Source organism: Camponotus vicinus, unplaced genomic scaffold (assembly GCF_025532165.1).
Source record: "Camponotus vicinus isolate PSW18456_S1 unplaced genomic scaffold, iyCamVici1.0 SCAF_11, whole genome shotgun sequence".
In the NCBI taxonomy this organism is placed as follows: Eukaryota; Metazoa; Arthropoda; class Insecta; order Hymenoptera; family Formicidae; genus Camponotus; species Camponotus vicinus.
The window spans coordinates 14,828,180-14,848,471 of record NW_028141947.1 but is presented as its reverse complement, the minus strand read 5'-3'; the positions used below and the strand labels follow the sequence as shown (position 1 = coordinate 14,848,471).

Genomic DNA, 20,292 nt, shown 5'->3' with positions numbered 1-20,292 from the left:
ATCTGCCGAGCGTGCGTAATATTTATTCCCCCTTTTTTGCGACGGTGATAGGGAGAAACCACAAGGAAATCGTTCGTAGAGAACATGCCGCCACTCTCCGAGGCAAATAACTGACGTTGCTTGGTGCTGAACGCGGCCTTCTAATGTAAGATCAAGGTCGATGGGGAAGTGCATCAGCAAACATCTTGTCGAGTCCTACGCGCTTGCACGCTACGCTCTTTCGTACTGGCATCAATTACAGGAATCGCTTTATTTTTTAAATCGCTTTTTAACTCTGTAACACAAGTGGTGACTAGATTAGTGAGAGAAAATACAGTTTTAGATAAAAAGTGTGGAATATTATTAATCAAATGTAATATTGAATTAATTTTATGAATTATAAAAGATAAATTAGGAGATTTTTTAATTACATATTTAATAAAATAATATGTTTTATATAATACACAGAGTAAAAATTTTGTTATAATTTAATGTAAAATTATTTTATTCGAAATTATTCCATTTTTTAATCTATGAGCACTGATTAAAACATGATTTGTAACAATTAAGTTTCTCTCAGCTACCGCTGTTTTAATTAAATTAAACGGAGATATATATGGAATAAGATATTAATTATTATGTGAAATGAGAGAAAATGTACATTGCAATTTATGCTATCGTTAGATTCTCATAAATTGCAATTTACGAGAAAATCGCAATATATCTGCGGCCTGAAACGAAAGCACACGGATGTGCGCCATATGTCGTACATTCTACGACGAATCTGTTCATTTGTATTCGTTTTTCGACTATTTTGCATCTTTCTCACTATTCTAATCATTGCATTTAACGAGCTGATTCGTTTTAGCTCTTCTTTTTTTAATTTTCTAGTTATAAATGCAGATGTATGTACATGTACATACATCGTACTTTCAATAAAAACCGAAATACATTTTTTTGCGACAAAACTGAAGAAATTTTTAATTTAATAATTGAGTTATCTCGCAGTGATGAGATGTATAAAAAGAATTTCAAAAACTCTGTCTACGAATTATCCATTAGATTATTCTCGTAATATTCTTTTCAAATTCTTCTGCTCTTATACCTCACTTTTATTAAGGATTGTTGGAATTCTGGGAAGAATTCCGGAAAAACATTGTTTGCTCCAAAATTTTTTCCATTTTTCTGTCACGTAGTGAATGTCAGCAGAATCACAAAAGCGCTATCCCCTGAGTATTTTCAGGTAAAAATCAGTTGGCGCCAGGTCAGAAAAGTATGAAAGGTGTTGCATTGTTCTTTGCTAGCGAACTGCTTGACCAAAAATAAGTGGAAAGCTGGAACCATTGTTGTAAAAGAAAAATCTGCTATTGTTTCTTTATCTTTTTTTTTTTCAAACGTTCCCTTCTGACCACATTCTTGAGATGACAAGGATATTAAGGCATTTCTTTATTTGCTTTTTAAATTTAAAAAATAGATATTGTGCTCTGAGAAGCAGAAAAAAATTTTAACACACATTTATATTTATAATATAAATCTAAATTTTAAAAAAATTTTTATCATTTGTTTTGATACATTATTAGCTTTTCTATAATTTCTATAGAAAAAGCATAAAAATTAATATTCTCAAATGAAGACAGTTTCAGATAGATATACATAATGATTATACATGCCAGAAGCGAAATGAGCTCTAAGATAAAATATTAGGAGTTGCTAATTGGGCGCAATAATTAGTCATTTTGCAAATGAAGCAATATACTGCATTACATTGCCACATGTTGACCACATCGTAAATATTTTCTGCCGCCTTTTTGTCCTTTCAAGTTTTATTAATCTATCCCCCATCGGTATTCATCGTCTAATGAGCTTCATTCATCTTAAATAAACTCTCCGATAGATTATTGCGATATCCCTTTATAAATAACGAGAATAATCGGAATAATATAATTAGAACATATGTTTTCGTTTTGGAATCTCGAAAAGAAGAGAGACTAAACGTAACTTTGTAATCTTCCGTTATTTTGCAAAAAAATATGCTCTTACTCGCCACATGTCGTGCATTTCTTCCACCCTTTCACATCCTTATACCGCCAGTCTTATGAATTATTATTTAATGAGGCTCGCGTTTCTGCGGCTCCTCGCATCCCCCTTCGACTTGGTACGTTCTTATAGTCGTTGTGGTTTCGGGACGAGGAGAGAGAGAGAGAGAGAGAGAAAGAGGGAGAAAAAGAGTCGCCTGAGCAAGAAAAAGAATACGAGAGAAGGCTCGATGAGCGAGCGAAGGAACGATCGATTGTAATAATCATCGTGTACCATAAAGAAAGTGCGGTAGATTTTCGAACACGCCACTCCTCGGTTCCGCGGTTGGCAATTTTTTCGGCAATTCGATCGTCCGCTGCCGGTTCGTCGATATACAATCACTTTTGCGCCGCGTTGCCGGATCGCTGATCTCTATAATTTGCGCCAGCAAAATAAGATCGCTCCATGTAGCCTGTCGACATTGTGATTAGTAATGTAAAAAAAGTGGTACATGAAAGCCGCACTCTTTTCTAGAAAAAGAGCGCTCATTATACAGTGAAAAGGATTATGTTTTCATAATTCTAGATATCTTATGAGCAAAGATAAAATCAGTAATTTCGATGAGTTCAATTTTCGATGTTACACATATCATATTGAACAATGTAAGTTTCACACTGTTTTCACATGGCCAGAAGCATTTCGTATGAAGCGTTGAAATCTGCAAGCTCATGAAAGTTGCAGCGATTTAAATCTCTGCTCGCGAGATGTTTACGATGAGTATGTGAAAAGGGGGGATTTTAAAAGTCCATTTCATGGACAATGAGAATAAGAATGAAAAACTCGACCTAATAAAAGGCAACGAGCGGCTTATCGGGCAGACTGTTGCACCTTTGGTGTATTCCATTAAACGGAGGTGTTAGGGTGAAGATAGGATCGTCTGGCCGAGGCCAGATAAAGTTGCATTTATATATCACGCGAATGCATATATCAGATAGATGTATTGCACGAGATCCGCGGTACCAACTGGCTTTAGGTAGATGAACGGGTATCTCGGATATTTTTTTCTTATTTATAGATCCTTGATGCGTGCGTATGTACGATACTTATTGTCGCCTCGATGAATACGCGGAAGTTGACTTCAATTAACCAAACCCTCGGGGTCTTGGCATATTGAATCATCTCACATAAACTGCGTGCTAGAAGCGTAATTGAAATTGGAATTGTGCGTCACAATTCGCGTGGATTATTATTAATTGATGTTCTCTCGTTAGATCGATAATCGATATTATAATGATTGAATTATAAAATTTATGATGATTCATAACTAATTTTTTAAGTAATGAGATACTTTTTTTGGCTAAATCACATTTTTTGGTATTTTCGTGCATTTAATTTTATTATTATCTAAACTTTTTTCGATGATCTACAGTCTACTTTTAATAGAAAAATTTTTAAGCTCCACTAGAGATATAAATATTATCGTTATAAATATTATTCTTATCTTTTACTCTGGGGGGGGGGGGGGGGTAATATTATTCTTATTTTGCTTGAAGCTATTGTACTAAACTGATCTTATATATTTCAATTTTATTTTTCTCTCGATTTCTCTTGATTTAGCTACATGTTTGCGTTATATCGCATTCAATTTTTTTACCATTGCATTTTCTTTATCAACACATGCCAAACATTGCAAACATTTCTATTGCATTGTTCAAGCGCCATGGATAAATAAATGGCAATGAAAAGAAGATAGTAACGTGAAATTCTCTCACGCAAAATGCGTCTGTTCCTCATACGTCGCACCGAATCGCTCTTGCAGTTAATTGCATTAAGATAATTAAATCAAGACGGACCATGAGATTCCGCGTAATTACGATATGCGCGGCAGAATGCCGACGTTATTTCTCGTTCCGGCCAGGCCGCTGAATATCATGAATTTCACAGCTACGCAATTATCCGCAGAAATAACGACGAGCGAGGACGTTACGCTTATGGAAGGTATTTCGAGCGGTATTTTAGAGATAGTACGTTTCTTTTTACAAACCGAATGTAAATGCGATTCTCATATAATATCGATAACATGAGAAATATATTGCGTTTATTATTGGGATCTTTTGACCTGATACCGCAATTATTCGCATATAGTTTGCAATCGTTTTCTCTGCGCGTGTAATATGATTCGATGATAATTTTCAGCGCGATTTCCGTTAAATAATCTCGCGCGAAATCTTGCCAATCTCCACCACGTCCTAATTAACATTGGTGAAACGGTACTATTTTCGCATGAACGAGAAATAAACCTCGCATGATAAAGAAAGATACTTTGTAGACGCGACGTTTTGACGAATGTGGCCACTAATCAGATCTCTAATCAGAATTGTATATATATCTTAATTATCCGTAAAAGATTTGCCTGGGTGCGCTTGTCCCTAAACTTAAAGCACGGCGCGCAGAACGCGTTACGAACGTGGGAATCGTTTTCAAGGTGCACGACGCCGTGAAACAATCCGGTGCCGGTAACATCTCGGTGTTTACTCCGCCGGAAAATCAATATTATTCATGAGAGTGCGTCCAAGCGATTCTAGTAAAATTATTTAAAAAGGCAAGGGGAATAATGTTGTCTTCTTTCCCGCGCGCGTTGGAATAAATAGATAACGATCGCACTGAGAAAAAAATCTGGTTGCATTAATTAGAAGTCTGGTAGATTCAATCAGTATGTCTGTCAGAAAATGGACGAATCAGAATTCCTTTAGGAATTACCAGATGAGTATGATTAACTCCTTCCTGTTAAATTTACCAAATTTTCTTGTTAATACTAAATTTGTAATACTAAATTTACTTAAAAAATGGCATCACTGCGTCCATGTTTAGTTAATATAACAAGAAGTTTTATAGATCCAACTAGAAAATACTAACCAAATCTTTGTAGTAAAATCAATTAAACGTTCTAGTTATAAAAAATCGAGTCTTATTGTGATAACTAGAAATTCTGCTTGGTTTAACCAAAATGCCTTCTATCAGATACGTCTTGTTGATACAATCAAACGATTTTTCTCAGTGCGAGGATCGCTCTTTTTTTCATTCGAGTTGACTTTTCGCATTTTCAACTATTTTTTTCCTTTTTTTTAGCAAAAATCGCGATTTATCGAGAACGAGAGACTCTCGAAATTATAAATGATGCATTCCGCGAGATGCACTCGTGCACGAATGCATATTGCGTGGCTACGCATTTTCTTTGCGCGCTGCATCCTACTACCATTTATTGAGGCGTTTTATCGCATGAGAACCGTAGTGGAGCTTAACCTGGCGGTGCATCTAAAAGAGAAAAAGAAGGAGGAGCTTTAAATGGAATGGCTAAAGAGACCTGGAAACGGCTGGCACTAGCATGTTGCGGTTCGCCGGACGCGCCTTTGTGGCTTTTTTTCCTCGGGAAAAGTCGCGATTATACGTATATATATTAGGCACGAGTACGCGAATTATATCGGCGACGCGTTTTTTACGGAGCACTCGGAAGCCTTCGATTAAACGGACCATGCCCGCGATTACGTTCTACTTTCATGTCTATTCGGTAGTAATGAGGGTCGGTATTTTAACGGGGAGAAGGAGCTCGCGGTTATTTTAACGAAGCTCCTCATAATTATAGTAGGTAGGCATTGTTCTGTAGAATCGGCTGCGGGAATACAATGGACGAGTTAGCGTGACCCGTGACGATCGTACGGTATCCGTCGATGTAGTGAAAAATGGGAACGCGTCAGCTTCGTCGTAAAACCGTTGTAAAAAAGAAAGTTGCTGTACGCGAGATTTTCGGTTTAATTATGTCGGGACAATGCGCGAGCGAAAGGAGGAAGTTTTGAAGAGGAGCACAATTCAACCGCCGCATAATTTCGGACTAATTAACGCTGGTTGGAATAATACGAGAATTACGGCGAAATTCAGGGTATCACGAAGTTGGATGTTAAAAGTTGCGTTTCTATAGCATTTTAAGTAAAATATTAAATATATAAATATTAAAATTATAAATATTAAAAATATAAATATATTATAAATATTAAATATTAAATAATAAATATTTAAATATATATTAAATAATATTTTTTTAATGTTCAATATTAAATGAAATAACAATATTAATTAAATATTATTTCATTTTTTAATTATATACTTTTTTTATATGCGAGCTTATAATATATTCTTGCAATTGGTTGTACGATGCGAGTAATGCATCTTTGATAATGTTCCTCGTCGTTAAATTGTTTAACGAGCTCGGCCGCAATAAATCACGCACCGTCATTCCGCACCGCGGACGAACCTAACTCTTTCACCTTGGCAACTGCCTATGCCGCGCGATTAGATGTCGGATGGAAAAAAATCGGCGGAATGAAAAGAGGACACAGGAAGAAGAATGGTCGAAAGACGCGAAGCAACGGATGGGAGATGCGCTCGTGACCCATGACGGCCCCCGTGGGCACACCGCGGAAAAGATGTATATCCGCTCCGACACGGCGAAAGACATGGCGGCAGATAGGAAGGGCGAAAGGGGGTTGACTGATGTTTCCCTATGCCGCGTATACGCTACCTCCATTACTCCGATATTATTATACCTGTTGCTTTATATATATCTCACGGCAGCATCTTTGTTTTGCAGCGGGGCGCATCCGGTGCATATCGTACGGTACAGACGTCTGTTTTATCAGTTCCTTTATCCCTTTTTCCTTCGTTTTATCTATTTCGATGATCGTTACTTTTGCATGAAAGCGCCAGATGCAGCGTTTGTATACATTAATCGAAATATCTAGATTTAATTCCGCGATCATTTATATTCGATTTTTATTAATTTCTCATATGGTGTAATCAATATACATGACATATACAATTAATACGTTGAATAAGAGTATACAGGGTGTTTCTTAATAAGTGTGAAAAATTTTAGGAGATGATTCTTTGTCGAAAATTAAGGGGAGTTTTTCATATAAATATTAAAAAGTTCTAATAAAAAATTGAATAGAGATTAATAAGAAACATCCTGTATATTTGTAACGCGAAGAAAAACATCCGATAATTCATGTAAATTTAAATTACATCATAAATCGAGATAAAATCTAGCCGAGATAATTCTAGAAGATCGCGTCCGTGCTTACTTTGCCAGTATTTATTTAGAAAAACTGGTCGGCAGCCTTGTTTGGGAGCCTACCGATATTTGCATGTGCACGTGCTCTTTAGATCTCGAGGAGTTGGCCAAGGATCGCAAAGTGGATTCCACTCATGGCGGCTTCAGGAGCATACTCGTCCCTTTTACATCTCTCAAGGGACTTTATCCTGTCGTCCGCTTGCCGAGGAAATTTGAGAGCTGTCATCGTACAATTTCGTTAATTATTTATTTGCAAATCTTGGGTCTATAAGAGGGTCTAAAGGAATATAATTACATTAATAACTTTTAATTTTTTTACATGACATTGCATGTATTTGTTATTCAAAGAATATATAAGACTTTTTTCTTTTTTTTTTTTTTAACTTTCTAGAACTATTTTATTAGAAATTTTTTAAATTATAGGAGTAAAACTTTCAATAATTTGAGTTTCCACAAAATAATACGTAATTTTAGATAATTAAACGATCAGCATTCGTATAATTAAGATAAACTATCAAAGATAAAATATCAAGATAAAATATCAACTTAAGATAAAATATCAAGTTTATTTTTGATGATTTTTTTTATCTTTAGACTCTCATATTTTCGAAGGTTTATACTTTTAAACGTTTACATTTGTGTAAAAAAATTCTTATATATTCAGCGTATCTTTTTTTATCTTTACGAAGTTTTTGTAGATTTGTTTTATTGTGCGGAAAAGAATTATATCTCTCTCTCATAGCCATGCGCATACAAAGCGTTCTTCAAACTACGAAGAGCAGCTATTGTCTCTAGCTAGATTTATTCGTGCCGGTTAAATATGGTATTGTCCGATATTGAAAAACGCTGTACGAGGGAATTTATGGAAACATCGCACGGCATCTCTATTGCGTTTTATATGCCGCGGGATACGCTCGAACGGACTCGAAACAAAAGCAAGAGGCTTTCTGCCTGGACTGTAGATATCAGGTTGATAAATCCACGTGGAAGTGCGGATGACTGTGCATACAAATTGTAAGCCATTGGTCTTGCGGCGGGGGTAAAACGCAGCCGGTACTTTCAAAAGAGATAACGCGCGAGAAAAATAAGCTCCGAAAGATCAAACGATTGTTTCATGATAATTTAATTAAATCTATCATCTCGCACATTGTGCTCGAGAAACTTATGCAATTAATAATGAGCATGATTATAATCGCGAAAGAAAATTATTAATAGTTTTATGAGTCGAAAAGAAGTTTCTGAAAGGAAAAAATCGAGAGAGAAAGATACATTTTCTATTTTAGCTCCGAGATTTTTTGCTTTTATTTTTTTTTTTCCATTATACACGCGATATGGATGCGGCGAATTTCTTATGTTAGTATTATACATAGCTTGGCACATCTGCCGTCCGTGGGGTTATATCGGGGCCTCTAATCTGTTCATTAGTCCTAATACACCGACCAACCACATACCCTCCATCAGATATTACTCGCCGTGTCATTCAGCCTTGGTTTTACGATCTCGTGAACGGGCCATTCGTTCCACGGAGACAATAATCAGCTATATGCAACTATTCTTTTTGGAGACGATGGTTGAATTCTTCTTGAGCTACCATATTAAATAAAAAGTTTATTACTTTTAAAAAAATAATATTTATTATATTTTTGAATATACAATAGTTACAGTTAGTGTTTAAAAATTCCATTTTACGTTTTAAAATTCTATTTTAAAAGAAAGAGAGTCTCTCGTACATCGATGATAGAAGAACAGTTTATTTGACGTTGGAAACTTAGTTATATCGGAAGTTGCAACGAAGAGTTATTAAGCAAAGAGAATATTAAAGTAATTAAATCGAAAGAGCGAGAGAGGGAAATGGCATAATCTCGAATAACTGCATATCCGTTCGACGATAACAGGTCGAGGAAGGCCAATCAAATCGCGAAACATATCTACGGGCCCCCGCTGCCAATCGCCCGTACATAATTGGATATAGAATCGTGCGGCCTTTACTCGCGTACGCTATTCCCTCGGCGACGTGCCCCCGTCTCGGGTTAGGAATGTAATTAGTCAGAGGACCGCCGGCACACAATCTTGGCCGTCGATCAGTAAGTCCCTTCGTTACTGGTGATGCCTGCGCGATGCCCTCGAGATTGCCGTGTCCGAGATGAGGCGATTTCCAGTCGTAAATACGCGCGCGATAATTAAAATTACTGACTGATTGCCGGATCGTCAAATTGCGCTTACGCGAGACGTTTTAGCCGAGGTTGACTATCGGGAGAAAATATCACCGTTGCAGCCTGCCAATCGAATCTCATGCGTCATCACCTGGTCTTTAACTGCGTTATTAATATCATATCGGAATCATCTTTGTTACATCATTTTTTGATATCGTGCTTCTCATAGATTCCAAAGATTAAGATGCGATACAATGATAACTGCATCCACGCTTACGATCAGATATACTTTGTATACTTCTCTTGACATTTTCAATTATTTTTGAATTGCTTCGAAAGTTTTCTTCTGTAAAAATCAGAGCGTGTCATTTTTAATTATTATACAGGATGTTTCTTAATAAGTGCGAAAAATTTTAAGAGATGATTCTTTGTCGAAAATTAAGGGGGGTTTTTCATATAAATATATACTCCTACATCCCTCCTTGTGGAGTTATACTCCTCCAAAAATGGGGATAAAAATTAAGTTTTTATTTTTTAGGTTTTCAGGTTTTTATTATAATTTTGTTTTTATTCTAATTTTCCCAACATTTATTCTAATTTTATTTTTATTTTAAAATTTAACTTCTCGTAATTCGAAACCTATGCTATTTAGCATCATGCTGTGTACGATAACGTATTTTATTTTTTCCTTGAAAACTGATTTTATGAAAAAAATAAAAGAAATAAGAAAGTTTCTAAATAAATCAAACTTTTTAATGTATATTTTTAAATGATCATATTCCGGCCCATTAAAAAGTTCTAATAAAAAATTGAATAGGGGTTGCTAGTTTCATCCCCTTATAACAATTATTATTCATTTTCTAAAATTTTTCGCACTTATTAAGAAACACCCTATACAACTATAGATTGCTGAAAACGATTGGCTGTCTCTCGAGAAACAATCGTGAGCTTAACACTTGTTTTCTCATTTAATCGAAAAGAGAAATTTGTGGGAGAAGAATAACGTCTTTTTGACAAGACCAGCTTACGTAAAAGCAGCTCCAGGATTGCGTCGAATATCGGTTCGCGAGGAATCGTCCCTTTGCGCACGTTCCCTCGTAACGATAAGAACGAGTTCACGGGCGATCTCGGAATTCTCGCGTCCCGGGTCGCATCGGTAGCGTGTTCTCCTCTCGTGACTCCGCGCACTCGCAACACGACGTTGTGTTATTCAAATGGACCCGAAAGAGAGAAATAAAGAATGGCTTCTCTCTTGTAAAAGCGCCCCGATACTATCTCGAGCTACCTCTATCGCGTCGTGTACATCTATGCGACGGTGAGGTCCCGTCTGTTTCTCCTCTTTTCAGCATCTGTCGCTCGATACCTTCATAAAGCGAGTGATGTTTCTCGCGGGACGAAGAGAGCGAGACAAATTTAAATCGTTTTAATTAAATTAAATTAAATTAATTTAAGTAATTAAACTAATTAATTTTAATAAAATACACTATTTTTTGTATTTTGAGCCAAGAGAATTGTTATGCCGCGGATAAAAGCTAATATCAGGAATGAGAAATGTGAATATATTCGATAATGTAAACTTTTGATTCGAAAAATAGTGGATTTTTACTCGAAAATAATGCGAAAAATATTATCGATTAAAACTGATTTAAAAATTGTCAACAGCTGGAAACATTTTGAAAAAAAATTAACACTAGATTGGCTGAAGTATTTGTCATTAAGATAAAATGGTTCAAAAATGCATAAATACATATTGCCATATTGATCAGAGGGGAACATGTCGAACGAATAAACGCGAGTCGCAAATTGCAACGAGGTGCGGCATGATATTATCGGTGCAATTTCTGCGTCACCGGGCCCGGTAGGCTTTTCCTGGCTATCTTATTGCGGGACAAAATTGTAGATTCAAACGGAATGCGGGAGAACGATTATATCGCTCTCCTGCATATTCTCTCTTTCTCCTCTATCCCTCTGTCTCTCCTATTGGGCGTAGGTAAGTCTTCTCGTATACGTATAACGGTAACGTTGCACCGATCGCCTTGTCAGCTGACCTTATGGATATATCGCGAGATATACTCGTAGTATGTATCCGTAACTGCCATCTGCCTTCTACCACGCCCTGTTGAGGAAAAGGAGCCGCCAACATGCCCGATGTCAAAGAGATAACATCAATGAGCGTAGATTAATATCGCGGACAGTCGCAGACCTAGAATTTTTCGCGCTCAAGATGACTTTTTGAATCTATCAAAAAGGTATAAGATAAGCTTAAAAGATGAAGGTGAATTATATATATACGAGAGATGAATTATAAAATATAAAATTTTTTGATAAAATTTAAATATCAACTTTTAAAGAAAAAGTGAAAAAAAATTATGCGTTAATTTTGTCCAGGAATATATATAATTATACTCCTCCAGAATAAATGAGAATAATAATAGACTTTTTTAGCCAAGTTGGCGCGTCGATATCTTCTTCGCGAAAATATAGAAATCAAAAATTTGCTCGAGAAGCGCGATGAATCAATGCAACAGAATGCTAAGTTATTACGCGTTATCAGCTGCACACCTGGTGCCGGTTTCCTCTTTCGCGCGTTGCATTAAATCAGTTAATTGCCGCAACTAATTCGTATTACATCGATTTACTCACTCCTCGTTAAATTGTTTCTTTATGCGAGGTGTAATGTAAACGAGTTAGTGTAAACTCTCGACTTTTCGCGACGTCGTACGGAGGCAAAAACTCACGCTGACAGTTTTATCAGCGGACACATATGTTGCATACGCGCACGTGTGCAAAGTCTATCTTGGCCGTTGCTTTGTAACGCTCAACTTGTTCGTGCACCACGCCTTCGAGAAGGCGCGCACCGATTTTCTATGGTCTTATACCGGTATTGAGATAGTATCGGTTTGCATGAATCGCGCTCGGACTGTCTAGAAGTCCGGCCATAATAGCCTGCAGCTACGGCAATCGGCCAGAAATCGCTCGTACCTCAGCTCGTTGTGTTTTCGCACTTGCGTACGCCCATGTAGGTGTGTGTACGTGTGTGTATATGTCTCGTATATCCGTCGTGGACAAGAGAACGTTTCCTGGAGCAGTTTCCAGGTCACCGCGAAAAGGACCAATAGGAAGCAGATACCTTTCTCAATGCTTCGTGTACGTTTTTTTTTTTTCTTATAATTTATGTCATCGTGCCCGGCGGTCTCGATAGACCTTCATACTGTTATTTATTTTTTCGAATAAATTAAATTATTAATTAGACTATCATGGTGGTCGTGTGATTGCTCGAGCGATGAAATCGTATTTAAGTCCGCGAATGACCTCGAAGCGAAAGTCAAGGATCGAATCTCGACGTAGGTTCGCTGAAATATTATAATTTCGTCCTTATTTTATATTCTTGAGATAGCGTGACATTCGACGATACGTCAAGATACAATCTATCCCGATCCCTAATTCTCATCAAGCGAGTCATTCAGCCTTAATCGGTTAATAACGAACGCGGGACCAGAATACTTGGGCCGATGATCGATCACTCGATCTGATCTCGGATCAATGTATCGTATAATTATAACGGCGACTTCCGCGATTTTTAACCGAACCTCTCACAAAGTCATTTTCTCTCGTATGTGTTTCAGCAAAAGGTGAAGTTCTGGTTCGCCACGGGTGGTGCTGGATTCTGCATCAGCCGAGCATTGGCACTAAAGATGACGCCAGTTGCTGGGTGAGTTTTTATCTTTTCTATTATATTATTTGAAAAATTTTATTACTCGTTTTATTCAGATCATCGCACGAATTAAATAAAACAGTGACACTGATTGGCTTATAAAATTTTAATATAATATAAAATTCTCTTAAATTTTTTAAATTCCGTGAGAAATACTTATATACTTTAATTATATATAATTTTAATTAACATAATTAATATAATTTTAATTATGTAATAACTTCATTTTATCAGAAATCAAAATAGTCTTAAAATGTAACTTAGATTCTATACATTTATAATTCTCTAAATTGTGACGACACAATTAATACCGACGAAATAATCGATTTTCTCTCGGCGAGTTTTCAAATCTTGTCGCGCGATGTTAGGAAAGAACGATAGCGAGAGACGAGTTCATCGAATTAACATAGGCTTTCTTTTTCTCATTTCTTTTGTATGCAGCAGGTGTCTTTTATCGTAGAATAGAAATCTCCATAGAATAGGTTAGTCACGCATGACACGCATGACACATGTTACATTGCATATCATGGTGGCTTTCAGAATTTAATCTAACGTGAAAATATACATTATCGATTGCATCCCTTCAGATACTTATTCATCTCTTTTTTCTGTGTACACTATCTTGTCTCTATATCCGTTTCTACCTGCGAAGGATTAAATAAGGTCTGTGGCCTTGCCGAGTCACGCTTCCTCGATCGATTGGTGCTATCTATTACAAAACCCGATTCACATGCGCATTACAATCGTGATAATTATATATAAAAGTTTCTCTTTTTTTCCTTTATATAAAAATTGCGCATTACATCGTTGCGAAAATCGCGTGCCAATTGTTGAAGCGTGGAAACCAAGCGAAGATAATAAAAAAATTGTCGATCGTTACGAGAACCATAACGATGGACAATTACGTTTCCCATTATCGACATCGCTCTTGATAAACGCTTCTCGATAGGCATTGTAGTTAGCACGTATGACGTTTATATACCGTGCGTGATCATCGAGATGATCGCCGATGGAAGGTCGAAAGCGTTCATGCCGCTCGTAAATCACCGTTTATGGGCGCGCGGTGGCCAATTGTTTATCCTCGGTCCTCGATAACCGTCACCGTCACGTACGAGCCCGTCGACCGTTTATTGTTATTAACGATGTAAAAATGGACGCGCGGGAGCCATATGCGATACAGATCCAGTTCCTCGCAATGCGTTTCACGTCTATCGTAAATTCGAGACTTAAATCTTGCAGTGTCTCTCTCTCTTTCTCTCTCTTAAAGACCTCTCTATTTGCGACTCGATCGGTTTATATACAAGCTGATCAGAAACTCGCAATTCTCCTCTTTCTCCTGTTTATCCTGTCCTTATACGGACAGATTCGGTGGCGAAACGAACGCGAGAATGGATTTGGCAAAAAATCCGGCATCTGGGAGGGCTTACTGCGATTCAGTCGTATTTCCTTCTTGCTTCTTTTTCATTTCTAGCTCTTCCGTCACGCTCTTCCGTCCATTCTGCGATATACACGATCCCGGCATTATCCTGTCATCCATATATACATTCGTTCGTTTCGTTTCGTGTGACGATACGGAATGGTGGGGACGAAAAGAGAAAACGGGACGAGTACATCGAATGGCTTTCTCAGTCGGTGAACGAGATGACCGGCTGCGAACGGTTCTTCTCGACATTATTTTATTTTATCGGATGTAATCTGCTATTATATTTTATCTGCTCTCGTCTATCTCGCGATTCACGGCGACTATAAATGTCTGCCGATGACAGTTTGTTTTATTGATTGTCTGAATAATTTACACTTTCTCTCGCTTCGTTGTTGAGAAAATTAAAAATAATATCTCTCGCCGACACGCAAATATCTTGGCTCCAAGTGTCCGCATCTGTCGCGAGAAGAGGGGAAAATTTCGTAATCGTGTGAATTATTTCGTGAAATTTTCATGTATTTTCTCGGACATTTATTCCGCTCGCGTTCTGCCTCGCGTGTCGCGAAAAATAAACCTGGGTGAATTCATTGGCTTTCTGGTTACTGTCAGCTCTTTTATGCTACTTTTACATTATTCCAGACGCCGTCAGGATGATTCTGAGGTGACTTTAAGTACGGTAATTTTACTTGTCTTTCGCCGAGAACGGCGCGATTATGTTCGCGCGCTTTAATTTATTCCGCGCAAGATTCGCGTTGCGCTTTGTCACGCTTAAGGAAATAACGGATATCATGCCTTCATATTTCACATCGCAAAGAGGAACATTCTTTATCCGGATAACTGAAAAGAAAAGCGTTTTTAGTTCCTTTCCACGTACTTTTCTTACAACCGACAGCTATTTACGATGTTATTTCGTTGCAAATAGGCCAAAAAGAAAGGAAATCGTGACCGCTTTTAGCTTTTCTTTTATCTTGTCTGTTACCCAGCTAAAACTATATGATACAATTGTCTTCTATTCTTATTCTTTTTAATCTTAGATGTCCTTTGTACATTCTTTTCATCGATTTGTGTTTAAAATGAATACAATAGAATAAATAGATTTATTCTCTCGGGAAGATAAAAATTCTTTTTTTAATCATTAAGTAAATATTCTATTGATATAATAAAATAATCCGATTACTTTATTTTATTTCTATTTATTTCGCGAATCGTTAGCTTTTCAAAGAATATCTCTGTACTTTGGGTATGTGTATCATTTCCTGTACGATCAATTATCGTGGTCAGTCGAGCAGGTTCAACCTTCGACTTCGACAAGTTCTCACGTTCATTTTAAGATCCACCTGAAATTTTACTGAACATTGCTTTAAATTAATGTCTTAATGTTAAGCTGGCACAGCCACTTCAGCACAATCGAATAAAATTTATATATAAATTTAGTGCTCTTTTGTTGTTAATTTGTTGCTCTATTTTCGATTCTGTTTCCAGCCGATTCGGAGAAAATAGTAGTTGTGCTAACTTTAGATTATAAAGTTAGCATAACTAAAAAAAAATTTTTTAAACAAACAAACCGATATATTTCTGTAGTCTTAATTTGTCGCTCTATTCCCGATTTTTTTGCTCCAATTTTAAATTCCGAAAATCGCATTCAAAGTTATCCCATATTAAAAAAGTTAAGTTATAAAATTGAAAATTAATCAGATATCTCGATCGATAACGTTTCAATGATTTTGTTGCTCGTCATTTTTAATGAATTCGATTTTATTACTCTATGTTTGCCTTAAAAAAATCGACCCGAACGAATGGCTGTGCCAGCTTAATAGACATTTCTTTGCCAGATTCTATATTTTTACTCATCTTCTTTATTTTTTTGTCTGTTTCTGTGGGGGGGGGGGGCTATTTCACACACAACAAAAAGTTGAGATTTTACAAAATTCTTTTCATAACAGGATTAATCTATAGATTTTCGTTTGCACATTTACAGATAAGTTGAGTAATCAGTAAGAATTGTAGCTTATAATTTCTAGAAAGAAGAGAGACAAATAACTACAATCTCGAAAATCAAACGTATATTTTTACAAAAAGATTTAATGTGTAAGATATATTTTTTATAGTTTTATAAAAATTTTCAAATAAAATTTATAATTTCTAAATCATTTAGTTAATCAAATCTTTTCTAAAGTTTTATATTAGAATGAAATAATCTTTTTTATCATATTTTCGTTTGAGTTATATCCAATGACTTTTTAAACGACCTCACCGTAGTAGAAATAAATCTGCAGTTGAAAAGAATTTAATGAGCCTGCATTAAATGTTAACTAACGTTTAACCTTTAATTTAACTTCTAACTTGACTTAACTTCAATCAGTTGCTAACGACAAGTTGTCGAAGTACTTTCTCGCTCGTGAAGTCAGAGTTGCGACTTTGTTCTGGCAAAGTTTTTCATAACGATGTAAAGTATAGCAGAGATTGAAACTAGTACATTTTGAAACTAACGATGAAGTCATTCTTTGATACTATATTTTATATTGATTATATATTTTTACTGTAAAAATCATGCTTGCAACACATCCTTGCAATATCGAATTTTGAATTCTTCGAAATTATATTGGTCATTTAATTAATTATTTGATCAATTTTTGCCAAAAAAAAAGAAAACGCAATGTGGAATCCGAATTAATCGAGTAATAAAGGGGGATAATGGTCGAGCTATTTAGCGGTTCTTGTGGGGCTGGATCTTAATTAATGGCGAACGCAAGAAGTCGACGTTCGTTACAATGGGACTGGTGAGACGGGCTGATTGCCACCCACGTGCAGATGCAGGAAAGTACGACAGGAAGGCATGCGTGCAACGTGTTGCGTACCGCCCGCTTATATGTATATATCTATATTTACATCATTTCCTTGTTAGCGCAGAGTACGTACGCGGAAAGAGGAGGTTGAAGGAGGAAGAGGGCAATAAATAAGAGGGATTAAGCGAAAGGAGACGATGAACGCTGCGCGATGTCGTTAGACAGTTCGAATTGGCTGCGTGCTCGGTGTTTTATAGAAAACGCCCGAGAAAATCCCAATGCGGATGTCATTATGTATTAAATGATAGTTAAAGAAATTTTAATAATTATATATATAGATAATTTAGCATCGAAATTTAATGAAATTTAATGAAATTTAATGAAATTTAATTAAATTTAATTATATATTTAAGCTTCTAGGGTAAAGACTTACATCTCAATTAATTTTATATAATTTCATCTTACGAGAATAAATATTTAATTTAATTTCTAAATAATTCAATATTAATTGAAATATTTAATGCTAAAGATTGGAAGCTTGTGACTAAAAGATACTTTCCACAAAATATTTGATAAGAAAGGTTTGAAAATCTGTAATATTAGATAATCGAATAAACGGACTTTAAGATGTTTTATGTACATCTCTTCGTTCTGTTGTTTAACGCATTCTCGTTATTGTGTTTGTATGTTATTTTTATTGAAAATAGTAGAAATGAGAAAATGACTTATGCATATCGGCTGTAACGGTCATTAGAAAAAGAGAAGTTTGGAATCTAAATCAACATTCTAAACGGGTATTGAAACCCAAACTCTCAATGAGTTAAGATTTCGACACTCTCCACAGATGTATGTAAATAATGTTTATGTTTTTATTTCTGACAACACAAATCTAACAGTATTTATCCTTTTCCTAAGCTGTAGTTTTCTGTAGCTTTCTAGTAGCATATAAAAAATAAAATTTACATTAATTATATCTGTTGCAATTGTTGTTCTTTGTAATTAATATTAATATGACTTTGTGATTGCGGTTATTGATCTGCGCGATTATTTTCGAATACTGGCATCGTATCTCTTCTTATTAGTCGATTTCGCTCTTCATTACTTTTTCTTTTCATGTGACTTTTTTTTCGTTTCGTTTGGTTTTTATATACATATATACCTGTTCGTCGAGCACTTTTATTGCCCTTAAAAAAAACTGAAGGTGTGCACCTGCGAGTGACCGTTTAGTCTCGCTCGTCGACAGCTTCCTCTTTTGATACGTTGGAGTCCGGTTTAATCATGAATCACGGTTGCTATAGGATCTTTGGGAGATTTCTTCCAACGATGATACGCAAAATCAGATTCAGGAATTATAGCAGCTGTAATTTGCTGTTCGATTTGCAAATGTTGTAAATCCGGTTTTAATTTATGAATTTTAATGAGACGGGAGATTAAACCGATTGTATTCATGTATAAGATTTTTAAAATTTGTTTTACACTATTTTAGAAGTTAATATATCGAAAAAAGAAGGTTGTTTTTATACATAAAATTGCAAAGTTATACATTTCATTAAAAGTTAAATTAGGTTAAATGACTGAAACTAATAATAGAAAAATGGTGAAAAGTTAATTGAAAATTTATGAAAACTCTGCAACTTTTTTAATATGCAGATTTATATTATGTATTCTTATTTATTAAATAGAAAGATAAATTTATACATCGTAGATATTTGGTTAATTAGATTAAAATGCTTTGTTTGCTTATTTGACATGCTTATTTAGGGATAAAATGTTATATCTTTTCAAAAAAAAAAAAAAAAAAAAAAGAAAGGAAAGAATGTTATCTTGGAGAGATGTATGCTCGAGGGGAAAACCTTGTATTTTATCCTAAGAAAAGTACAAGAGCAGGCGAAGAGGATCTTTTCATAAATCTTGCTTTGGGGGAAAGAGATTTCACACGTGCGTAATGCGCACAGCAGACATATTTAAGCTGCTCTTCTGTAAAGTTTTTTGACTTCTTACGTAATCAAGTTACACACACTCAAAATACGCGTATATTTTTTTTACTTTCGACAATAAATAATGTCATCAAAAGTATAATAAAAAATAAGAAAAGAGATACATAAGAGATGCAAAGTGGGAAAGTCTGCGATAGTTTTTTATAATTTTCTGATTAATTATTTATGAATCTAGTTTATCATTATTCTGCAATTAGAAAATTAATTCGTTCATTATTTATTATTCTTCGAAGCAATCATTATCATATTTTTCTCTACCGGGTTTCATTATTACGCGTCTCATAAAGTGAGATTTGTATTTCCGCTATAAATTGGAGGCATTTAATCTTATCGGGACTAACGATTTAAAATCGTCCCACGGATTTTCGCTCCGGTCCAAAAGTTGCGATAATAAACGTGTCGAAGTAATTCCGCGGTCGGCGAGAAACGAAAAAAAGAGTCGTCGGACCGAAAGCAGGACATGGAATCAAAGGGGAATCGGAGGGATTCGACGAAGCTCACGTCCAAGGATCTCTTCGATTCCCTTATTGCTCGCCTAATTGGATTCCTCTCTACCATCGGCGCGATCGCCGCGTATACATCTATCAGCCCGCGGCTCGTGAAACCAATTTGGGCATTCCTATTATATATATATGTGTATATAGTCGGGAGATCCACGCAATGATCTATAAATCGAAAACTACAATGATCGCGCCGATTCTTCTGTTTTCTGCATCTTTTTCAATGCGTATTAGAAATACGTTCTCTGATCTTGCAAATTAATTTTATAAAGCATAGTACTAATATATAAAGATGCTTTAATTCGATATAAAGCTAATCTTTTTTTTAGTACAAGAAACTTTAATTGAATTTTTTCTCATTATTTTTTCTCATTATATTTTAATTTTTGATTTTTAAGATCGATAAAAATTATAATTGATACTGATATATAAAGACGCTCTAGTTCTAGTCTAGTAGTTATATTTATTTTAATTTTCGATTTTTAAGATCGATAAAAATTATAATTGAATTACATGAAAAAATATCGGAGTTAGAATTATTTCACAAGCATACGCACGCGTAGACATCTCAATTACACGTTAAGCATGTTTTATT

The 20,292-nt window shown here is 35.6% G+C and overlaps 1 protein-coding gene across 1 annotated transcript in view; it reads left to right on the top strand.

Moving 5' to 3' along the window:
* Positions 1 to 20,292, top strand: part of Fng (Fringe glycosyltransferase) — an 82,160-nt gene that overhangs the window by 49,364 nt on the left and 12,504 nt on the right. The window contains exon 7 of the mRNA XM_083083129.1: positions 12,903 to 12,988. Coding sequence (XP_082939255.1) covers positions 12,903 to 12,988 — 86 coding nt within the window. The remainder of the gene's footprint in view (positions 1 to 12,902; positions 12,989 to 20,292) is intronic.